This window comes from Misgurnus anguillicaudatus, chromosome 25, assembly GCF_027580225.2.
Source record: "Misgurnus anguillicaudatus chromosome 25, ASM2758022v2, whole genome shotgun sequence".
Lineage (NCBI taxonomy): Eukaryota > Metazoa > Chordata > Actinopteri > Cypriniformes > Cobitidae > Misgurnus > Misgurnus anguillicaudatus.
In genome coordinates this window covers 19,266,168-19,278,238 of record NC_073361.2, presented here as the reverse complement: position 1 = coordinate 19,278,238, position 12,071 = coordinate 19,266,168, and the positions used below count along the sequence as shown (strand labels likewise).

The 12,071-nt window shown below is 37.0% G+C and overlaps 1 protein-coding gene across 1 annotated transcript in view; it reads right to left on the bottom strand.

The window, feature by feature from the left end:
* prex2 (phosphatidylinositol-3,4,5-trisphosphate-dependent Rac exchange factor 2) overlaps window positions 1-12,071 on the bottom strand; it is a 155,582-nt gene that overhangs the window by 9,589 nt on the left and 133,922 nt on the right. Inside the window, exon 38 of the mRNA XM_055181629.2 lies at window positions 1,114-1,216. Coding sequence (XP_055037604.2) covers window positions 1,114-1,216 — 103 coding nt within the window. The remainder of the gene's footprint in view (window positions 1-1,113; window positions 1,217-12,071) is intronic.

Below are 12,071 nucleotides of genomic sequence, written 5' to 3'. Positions count from 1 at the left end.
TTTATAGAAGAACATTTTCCTTGAAGGTATTTCGTGAAACTTTTGTGAAAATCACAAAAAATGCTGGGCGGCAATTTTTTTAAAGGTTGGCGAGGAATGAGTTAAAGTTTAAAAAAAATTCAGTTACCGACTGAAGTATGTTTTTAAGTTGATCCAACTTTTACTTTGTACCTACAGATAGGTGTAATATTATATAAACTTATATTTACAACAAAATTAACAACAAAGTGTACATTGGGAGGGATAAGTTTGACTGACAATGTTAATTGTTTACTTCTAAAATGCAAATATATGGAAATTATAAAATAAAACTTCCATACAGTTTGTAACTTACAAATAAAAGTGTATTAGTTTCAGTCAGTTCCCTTAACACCTTCTGAAAGTTCACCTTCTCAAAACTCAAACTGACAGAAAGCTTCACTCAGGGGCTCAGAGTTCTTTGCATTTTACCTCATGACTCAGCACCACCTTAAACTACATCTCAATCATTTGCGCCGATGTGCCCCCCAGCCTGCCCCCCTATTATACAAGTCTCAGTGCTCTTAATGATATAAAGTCCTGACCCTGTTAGTTTCATCAAGTACCTCATGAAGGACACTTCAAGGCTAGTGCCAGAGTAGACAGGAAAATGATCTTTCACTTCTACAGTCAATGAACAGCAGAGAAAAAGTATACACATATCTCCTTCATTTCACATGTGTCTCTTCTCTTGCTTTCAGACTGGTTAACCGGAGAAAGCTGGAAGAGCTTATACTAATAACCATACAGAAAAACCCAAATGAAAGCATTTGAAACAGTGTACTAAGCTTGTTACATTTCCAGAAATAATTAAACATGCCTTTGATAAAAATTAATTCTCCACAAAATGAACATGGTGGTCTTATATTACCCAAAAATTAACTGTGTTGGTAAAATTAGGAAAACATAGCAGAGGTAGATGTTAGCTCAGCTGGATTTAACCTTTCATACCAAGCATGTCAAGTACATTTCCCACTAGAAATTGATGACAAACAATTATGTTTTTTAACCATTTACATTTACATAGGTTAAATGCTATTGGTCAGTGCAGCAAAACGAAGATGTTAGTTGTGCATACATAATAAGTGATCATACCTGCTTCCTCATGACATCAGTGGCTTGCATGATGCATCGTGGGGGCAAGCCGTGATTTCGTGCCAGAATGATTGCTTGTTCCAGCGTGACACTCAGCGTGCAACTACAAGACAAGAGCGGATGTACACATTACAATTTAGCACTATACTATACACTACTAACATTACATTACAAGGGTTAAAATCTCAGTTTTATCCATTAAGCTCTGTGTAACACGTTCAGACACTGATTGCTGGTATTGTGAAAATGAGCAGGAAAATTACACTTGAGACTTCTTTTCATTTGGCTTTATTTATGAGTGAGGTTTTCTTTCCCCAAGCCATGTTGTAATTCAATCACTTATGCAGAGACATTTTAATTAATATTTACAGAGAAACTAAACAAATGCCACTAAATTCTAATTTTAGCAATGAGAAAGGGCTCTATTAGGCATTTAAAATATATGTAATGTGAAAACCCAGCTAAAGTCTTTTTATTGTGATTTACTATTTTATACATAAAATCATCCACAATGTAAAGAACATTCTGTAAAAATATAAACTTGATATCTTTAATATTGACTGAGTAAGGCCAATATTTTACTATGTTCTTACCTCAACTTAGACAAATTAATACATACCTATCTTTTTTCAATGTGTGCACTTAATCCTCGCACAGCGCGTCGTGAATGTGTTAGCATTTAGCCTAGCCCCATTCATTCCTTAGGATCCAAACAGGGATGAATTTAGAAGCCACCAAACACGCCACGTTTTATTTTGTGCCACCATATTTACTTGTGTAATTACTAGGGGTGTAATGGTACGCACAAATCACGGTTCGGTGCGTACTTCGGTTTTGAAGCCACGGTTCGGTTCGTTTTTGGTACAGTAAGGGGAAAATGCACACATTAAACTGCAGGTTGTTAATTACTATAAACTTTTTTTTACAATTTGTTTACACTTTTTTAAACAATTTTTTATTAAAATATAAAAAGTATATCCACTAAAAAGTTTTCCACTAAATAACATACTTTTTTACATTATTTTATAACAGTAAGTAAATCTTTTCTTAACCTTCTCTTAAACTTTTTCTACTAAAATCTTGCACTAAACTAACAAATTCAATTGCTGAATACATTTATGAACTATTAGCCTACATTTTTCCCACCAAAATTTTTTTCTGTTTTGATTTATTTTGGGTTTTTGTAAGTCACAGTTTTGAATTGGTTATGTACCATCTCTGTATAAAAATAATATTACTGTTCTATGTGTAACTGCATAGCAAGCAACATGATGATATACTTACTATACACTCATATTAAGATGAGTGAGTTGCATACATAGCCATCTTTCATTTTTGCACGTTTCTCCTAATCTTTGCTTGTGTCCCCATGTAAGCTGTGACTTAAACTAACGACCCGCGCTGCAGCTGAGTAACAGCTGAGTAAGCCCGGGTTACAGCTCTTCTCTGTCCCGACTAACTGATCGCATTGTGACAATGATATGATTTACGTGAGGTGCAGATGAAAAATCTGATCACGCATTACTTATTCTTGCGTGTCACAGAAAGTGCGACTCGTGATTACGTAGCAACGAAGACGCGCAACCCCTCACGCACTTTTGAAAGAACAAAACAGCGCGTTGACACGCGTTTAACATGTGCTTTTAGACACGACACGTAAACGTTTACATCAATAATCAATTGAATATACAACTAAGTAAATAAAAATCTTTCTGTGGGCCAAATTATGTTATATATTTGACAGAAGACTTGTGCTGAATGCGGAGACTTCCGCCACTTAATATGTTCATGTGAAAACACGAAAATTGACCTATGTTCCGCACACAAAAGATTGCATTCAGCCATTCAGTGCACATGCGCACCGTGCCGAAAGCCCTGTACCGTTACACCCCTGGTAATTACTCATGCAACAGTCTTTAAATAGGGAAAACATGGAAGTGTTTGGTGGCTTCTAAATTCATCCGTTTGGATCCTAAGGAATGAATGGGGCTAGGCTAAATGCTAACACACTTTTACAACGAGCTGTACAAAGATTAAGTGCACGCATCGAAAAAAGACAGGTACCGGTATGTATTAATTCATCTAAGGTGAGGTAAGAACATTATAAAATATTGAAAAACGGTGGTGTTTTCCTTTAATGTGTTACCCTGTCTGTGAAAACCAAAATAAAGTCTCAAAATCAAAATCTGGGATAAGGAGTATCAAAGTTTGATTTTATATTGATTTCAATCTTAGTCAGTATTAAAGATATCAAGATTATATTTTAACAGAATGTTCTTTACATTACACAGGACGGTTTTATGTAAAAAACAGTATATCACACAAAAATGACTTTAGCTGGGTTTCCACATGCAAAGTCACATCTGTGACACAGTGGGGCTATCAAAACATTGCTGCTTGTATAAATCATCCAAACCAGTCAAAAATACCAACGGCCTGAGCTTTTAGTGGTACTATTAGTTTGTTTGACCAATAGAAAACAAGGGCAGTGTTTGGGCTTTTTTAGACCAAGACTGACACAAGGGATAACAAGAAGACCTGTCATACAGTGTGTGCTGTAATACCAGCGTGACTGAGCATGACATAAGCTTTCACTCTCTGACAACATGCGTCTGCAGCTACCATCTAAACAGACAGTCAAAGGGCAGCGTGACCAACGGGTGTGAAACATTGTTAGCTTTTAAAAGACAACTGTCCCCAGAGTGCATTAAATATCCCGCAAGGTGATCCATTACAGCATTTATATGATAACAGAGCATTAGACCGAGAACACTAAGGCAGAATGGCAGCACTGATATAAGTGGGACAAGAGCCAGTCGGGGTAAAAGATCAGATACCAACTCAATCCAGAAGCCAAACAACTTTATGAGCTACAACTGGACAAAGTCGATAAGAGGTGTCTGGGCCAAAAACGACCTATAGTAAACCATGACTTAGATTGAGACAATAAAGAGACACAATATAAATGTATTTATCTACCACACACAGGCATTACAATGTGCGTTGAAATAATTAATTTCAAACGATCATGGAAAACTTTATTCCTCATTTTCCAATCAATAGACCAAAGACTTTTATGAGCAACCACTATACAAAGTCAATAAGTGGTGTCTGGGTCAATATGACCTAATTCAAATGGCCAGTCTAAAAGCTGACTTATTTAGAAAGATGTTGAACGTAAGGGAATATCTGATGAGCAAAGAAGCAATCATGAAAAAGTCAATACGTGACACTGAGGTACTAACATTATACGACTGTGCTAAAGTACTTTAAAATGTGTGCACTGTAACACATTAGAAATACAACATTATGCCCACTGTCATATGACCCTGTCTGTAAAAATCCAGGGTAAGGTCTTAATCTATAAATATGAGAGGATCAATTTTACATCAATTTCAATCTTTGACATGACCTTACTCAGTTAATATTAAAGACATCAAGGTTATATTTCACAGAATATTCTTTACATTACACAGGATGGTTTTATCAAGAAAAAAATGACTATAGCTGTGACAACCAATGACAATGATTTTGATGAGATATACCATAAGGTGTTTTAAAATTGGAATCAAACTTACATTTTATTTTATTTCATTTCAAAGTTACATTTCATTTCAAATGACAAAGAAAATAAAAACCAGTCAAATATTAAAATAAAAAAAAATGTTATGTTTATGTTGGTAGTGCTGCAGCCTCCCCGATCTCGGCTTCTCAAACTGCTGCAGCGCCCCCTGTTTTGGTCCCTGTCATGTCTCCATCATCTGTCCTACCCTCGTCACCCTGTCCCTCAACCTGGTCCTCAGCCGCAGTGTCCATGTTCTCCATAAATCTTCCCCTGTCTCTGGTCAACCTGACTCACCCACTCCATCCCCATTTCCTGTCCCCCCTCAGCCCTTAAACCCTGCCCTCCCCCCATCCTGTCACCCGCTGTTACCCCCCACTAAGGACCCCGTCAAGCCTGCCCGGACGCCTCGCTCCCAGCCCTCAACTACGCCCTGTGGAGCTAGGACTCGCACCCCACCCAATCCCACACAGCCTGGACCACCTCCCATGAACTCTGTTGTTCACCCACCCCCCTCCCTTGTTTGTTATTTTTATTATGTCACCCCAATCCTTTTGTCATGTATGCTTGTCTGCCATTGTTGCTATTTGTAGTGTTTTCTTGGGTCTTGTCGGTTTGTCAGTCTGTCATGTCCTGTGTCTAGTGTTCCCCTACGGAGCATCTGGAAGCTGCTTCTTTAAGGGGGATGGGGGGGTTCTGTCAGGATCCTGGCAGCATCTTGCCTTGTATTACACCTAGTTCATTGTGACGGTTCTGACAGTTTCATGTTTTGTGTGGGAACACGTGGCTATGGAATACTTATTATCAGGCCACGTATTTTCCTTGTCTTGTCACTTTTTACCCATTCCCTTACCTGTTATTAATTATTGTCATTAGTTCTCCCTAGTCCTTGTGCTCTTTGTTCTGTTATCGTACTGCTTTGTTCCTGTCCTGTTCCAGTCGCTATACGTCAAGTTAACTGTTGAATGTAATTCAAGTTAGTCTAGTTTTGTCCAGTTCATTGTCTAATGTTAAATATAGTTTAGTCTAGTCCTGTCATTGTTTTTGCATATCTTGTTTTATGTTGGTTTTTGCCCCATTGTGGGTTTTAGTTTTTCTGTTTGTATAATAAAGTTCAGTGTTTTCCTACGACGTCTGCACTTGGGTTCGTTTCCAGCCACATTCCTGACAGGTAGGTCCCATCCCAGCATACTGTAGATCAGTGATGGGCAACTTCGGTCCTGGAGGGCCGGTGTCCTGCAGAGTTTAGCTCCAACCATAATTAAACCCACCTGAAGCAGACAATTAAGGTCTTTCTAGGCATACTAGAAACTTTTAGGCAGGTGTGCCGAGGCAAGTTGGAGCTAAACTCTGCAGGACACCAGCCCTCCAGGTCCAAAGTTGCCCATCCCTGCTGTAGATTATACCTATTTAAGTGGGACACAAAATGAAAAGTTAAGGAACCCCTGCCTTACTACATTATATTTATCCTCTACACACTTTGACAGGATTATCATGCATTCTGTTGGTGTATGAATTGTTTTTTTTTACTTTGAGTTCAATTCCAGTTTCTCAAAAGTGGGAACAGCACTGACCTTTGGTTGTTTTCTTAGCTTGTCTCTGCATTTAGATATTAAACAGCAAGTCAGCCATTCCTTTATTCATACTCAACACTCAGTCACTGTAAATCCACATTGAAGTGTTGTAGTATTTTGAGGCCATTTGTAATGGTCTTGGTCTTGTCTCGATTGACTTTGGTCTCTGTCGTGTCTTGGTCTCAGACTTTGTGGTCTGTAACATCAGAGACCATTTTTCGACTGTCTTTGATCTCGTCTTGCCTTGGGTTCGGCCCCTCAAAGTCTTGGTCAAGACATCCTTTGGTCTTGGTCTCGGTTTAGGTGGTCTACACTACAAAACTGGCACATTGCACACCAATGAATCTGGGTTTATTCCACTTCCTACTCAATAAATTAAGTGACTGCCTAATGTTTATTGCAAACCAAAATTACACTTTCTCAATTTGGCGAGCTCTTACTGTTTGGCTGGCTTCTACACAACTTTTTTTTGGAGAGCCAATATGCACCAATCCACCTAGAAATATTGTGTTTGCAAGGTAATGGGTTAATAAATTTACTTTACTCCAATTACCTTTTAGAGGATTAATGAAATTATTGGATTGCTGAATAATGGTAATGTTTATTCTATACCACAATAACAGACTTGCATCATGTTTTATAATCAACCTGCCCTAAATTGGAAGCTTAAAACAAAATAAATGGCAAGTAATCGTTTCAAATAGTCTCTAGTACTCAGAATAGGCTGAAACGTGAACCATGCTTTATGCTGATATTCAAAAGACTGGCACACTAGCATTCATTCAACTTAGTGGGTGACAGATTTGTTTTTAGCGGTTGTTTTGTCTTTGTAAAAAATGCTTGTGTTAGTCTCTCTTTCACTCACCGACTGTTTGGCCTTGACAAAAAATCCATTTCTTTCTGCAGTCTGCAAACTAATCAGAATTACACCTGATGCTAAAATATATTTTAATTGCCTGACTTGCATTTCAAAGATTGATCTTGTCGATTTGAGAGAGAGAAAAAAATCTTACGGAGAGATTTCAGACTCGCAAATCAACAGCGTTCCTTGTGTGAGTGCCTGATATCGCTATTCATGGTCATTTAAAACTTTAAGAGCATGTTGGGACACAGGAAAAGAGCATGCTGTCTGTGGATTCCTAACATGTGGCCTTGATTCAAGGCTTTCAGTCTCGCTCAAAAACACACAGTGAATCCAATAGTGGATGTCAAGGGTGCTGTGCAAGCCCTTTACTATGGCAAACTACCCCACAATATTGATTCCTCTGTGTTTTACAGCTAATTAACCTGTGATTTCTCAGCCGTAGCATTCAAACTGTTATTAAATGGCTTGGAGAAAACACTCATATGTTAGCTTAACAGCTATTGAGGGCTACAACATGAAGGGCAATTTTATAAAGGTTGCTACATAAAAAAATGAGGAGATGAGGTGATGGCATTAAAAATGCTTTTGTCAGCTGGCAATTCTGTTAAAAATGTGTGAACATTAGTAAAGGAAAGCATCAGGGCAGTAATATACACTTTAAGCAATGCTGGGTTATTTTTAAACCAGCGTTGGGTCAAAAAGGGACGAACCCAGCCCCCTTAGGTTGTAATTTAACCTATGCTGGGTTGTTTCAACCCAAAATGCTGGGTTGTTTTATCCCATTGTTGGGTCAAATATAAAGATTTTCTGGGTTAATTTAACCAGCCTGGTCTCACTATTAATACGTAGTATTTACACGTAACCTTAAAAAACATATTTTTTGTACGTTTAAATAGATGCTAAAACTTACAATGTAGACGTATTTACAACATTTTAAGGTAGCATTATTAAGTTTTTACAGCTAAAAAACGTAAAACATTTACATATCTTTCATTACATAAAGACTGCTGTATAATTTCCCTTTAACCATTTTAGCGATATGTTACCACCTTAACCCTACCCCAAACCTTACCGTAAACCCAAACCTTACCCTAAACCCAAACAATTTTTATGCAATATGTTTAAATATGTAATGTATTCTTTTTATATTATGCAACGTAATGGACAGTAACATTTAAGTAACAATATAGCATTCAAAAGATATTTTAAGCCACTACAGTCCTACGCAAAATCATTTAATGTTACTGTTACAAAAAGCATAACAGACAGACAAGTGTAATCACAACAACTTATTTATTGTGAATATTAAAATCAGCATCAAAAGTAGTTAAAATGACAATGTGCTGCAGCCGCGGTCCTCTCTGGAGTATATAAAGTAAAGTAAAGAGAAGTATTAAAGTTATTAATCCAAGAGAATGTTGATCCGGCTTCCCTCTGTCACGGCGCTTTTTTTTTATTTCAAACGTACGGAAACGAAAATGATGCAAATATATCACGTGGCACGCAAAGAGCCAATGAGCTTTTGATATCACTGCCGTAAAGCAATGTGTCGTAAAGCTTCTTGAGGCGCGAAATTTGAATTTAAATGAACGAACACGCGATCTGACTTTACGGTTGCTGATGAGAACTCGGATCAAGATCGCTGGATAATGGGCTGAATTTGGATCTGTTCCTCGCAATTGTATGAATTTTAAAGATGTGAATTACAGCAAATCAATAAAAGTAACATCTTTTGTGAATTTATGTTGTATTTTGTTGTAATTATTGCTTAGTACGGCTACAGACCCTGCGTGGGTACGCTGGACAGCGCCTCTGGCAGCCCAGCAGCCAAAGCTGCAGCGGAGAGTGAGAGGGCAACCACTCAGAGATGGTACAGCAGTGGGTAATCTGGCAGATGGTGACAGCAGAGAGCTCAGGTAAAATTCGGAAAATAACTGAAGAAATAAACTGGATCTATGAATAATAACTATTGCATAGAAGACAGCATAGGACAAAACGCGTTTTTGTGTGTCATGGCAAACAAAATATTAAACAAAATATTAAAAAATAGTTAAATAAATACAGAAATATTATTCATTTTAAAGTTTTAAAATGTTCAATATTGTAAAATTCTCTGAATATCAAAATCATTTTATTATAAGTAAATGGGTAAACTGTCTTAAATAAATAAGTCAGAAAATATGACTAAAAAACAAGTCATTAATAGGAGTAAGAAACGCCAATGCCCGTGATTTTAATATTTATGAATAGGAATAACTTACGTACAAATTTGTACGTTTGTAAAGCTGTAAATATGTAATAATTTACGTATTAGTCCTGTCAAAGCGTAGATATTATACATTTATAACGTAAAAATACACACGTATTCTCATGAGATCACGTTGATTTAACCCAACGGTTTGTCTCGTCCCTTTTTGACCCAATGCTGGGTTGAAAATAAACCAGGTACCAAGTGTACTTGCGTTGTGATGTCACTAATCGATAATGAAATTTATTACAAGCTATTTTAATAATCAAATATTATCGATTTGTTTCTGCAGCCCTAGATAACATTGTAAGGAAAAACATTAAAGAACAAATGTGTGACATGTAAAATTGGGAATTGCACTATGCAACATTCGTTGATAACTACACGTTTGGGCATGAAATCCCATAATCCCTTTAGTAAATCAAGTGCTAAAACTACACAAGGAATTTGCACAAATCACACAGGCACATTTAATTTCCAAACTGTTCCCTCTAAGGAAGACTGCAGACATTGGGGGGTTGAAGTGTTATCTGTTTTCATTCATCCCTGTATACAGTAAATATTGAGGGTTGTAATTGCTATGTTTGATTATTGGGGGACATTACTTATTCCCAAACTCCAAGAAGCTACGGCCTTGCCCTAAGTCTCATTTAAACTTTGCTTACGAAGCTTGACTTGTGCACATGTGGCAAATTCTGTAATGTGGTACTTTGTCCCTTTATGGCAAGACAGAATTACAAGATGAGCGCTGCAGGGCACAATTACAGGATCTTTAAAGCGGAGGTGTAAGCAAAAGCAGGATCTGCATGCCATCATATGATGTAATCCGTGGAGAATTAAAGCTGGCTTAATACTGAGCTAACTGGCCTGAGGCATGAGATGTTTGAAGTCATTTTTGGTTGCTTTATAAAGTAAGTACTATAAAAATTGGTTGAGCTCTCCTGTCTTAATGATGACACAAGAACACAAACACAAGAAAGAAACTGAATCATGAAAATGGAATCATATTATTACTAAAGTATACACAGCATGTTTAGCTGTTGTTTAAGTGGCAATGTTCACAAGGCGACTTGCATACACATGCAGATGTGAATACCTGATTTGAATGCTTTGCTGTTACTGAGAACAGACAGATGGACACCGAGATACAGTAGCAGATGGAGCGTGAATACAGGTCATGGATTTATTACTGAAAATAACCTTAGCTAGAGATATTATTTGGTCTGTCGAGGGTCATGAAAGTTTCAAATGAGTATTTTTATTCCAAAAGTTGGCCCAAGACAGATGACCGTCGCCAAAGATAAAAAGTTTAAAGAGGTCATATCATGAATTGTTTATGCATTTCCACCCTGAGGTTTTTTTGCTCCAAAAATAGTAAAACTTTCATTTCTCATGGCAATTTTTCAAACCCTCTGCAGTGGGTTTAATAAAGTCTGAACAGCTCCAGAGCATCGGATGCTACACAAAGACAGGTTAGGAATAATATTTATTTGTTATCGTTTTACTATTACTAGATGTGCCAAGTGGCTGGACACCACATTAAATGAAGCTGATGTGTTAATTTATTTTGTGTAAACAATTTTTGTTTAAAATAAATTAGTTCTCATTACATGACCTCTTTCCCAACCAGTCATCACCAGCATTTTTTATGATTTTCCCTAAAGTTTAATTCCTTCCAGAAAATTTTCTTCTTTAAATATATACAGTACAATATATCAAATGAAAGGACAGACCATCTGCTTTCAAACAAACAAACAAAAAGTTACATCCTACCTTTATTTGTTCTCTTTTTATCAGCTCTCAAACATGGGTAGGTTTCTTCAAAAACACAAAATCTGAGATGATTGAGTTTTTGTGAAGGACTTTTGATAGAGATCAGATTCAGAGCGATCATCAAAACATACACAAATTTTGAACTGTTTGCCCTATAAGGGCAGCATTTTCTCTTAATTAACTCGTCAATGGCGGGGAATAAGTTAAACAATGTTTTAATTGTGAACTCTCTCATTGTAAAGCACCTGTATATTTACTTTATCATAGGGGTGTGACGAGATATTGTGCGACAAGATCTCGCGAGATTAAATATGTCTCGCGAGATTAAATATGTCTCGCGAGATTTCTTGTGGAGGTGAAATGCTGGCCGTTTCTCAAATAAAAGGCAGCATCCTTCGGAGGTCGCATTTTTAAACTGCATTTACTTCATAAAGACTGTTTTATTAGAGAATATTAACAATTATAAAGTTTACTAATTATTAAATTAATCGCAACTTTTTGTAATATGCTCACGACTTGCGAATGTAATGCTCAGATAATTAACTGAAATAAACCTTGATGACGTTTGCAGTCTGCATACTGTATGCGACCTCCGGAGGATGCAGGTTTCTGTTTGAACCTTTTACAGTGCATGCATTACATTTGTCTTTTACAGCGTTTGCTTTTTTGTTTGGGTTTCCAATAATGTTTGTTTGTGAACTCCTGTGAAGTCTGAGACGCGTTGTGTTTGTCTGTTGATCAGTGTCAGATGTGAAGTCTCAGCAGATTAAACCCTCACTCAGAGTTCATGATTAGTAAATGATTTATTTGAACCAATTATTATTGCATCTTCATTATTATGTAATTTTAAAGGCTACCGCTCACTTGGGTCTATTTTTATTACCCTAAAATAACAAGTTACCTTATTATCAGTTAGCAAAATAATTGTTAGGGACG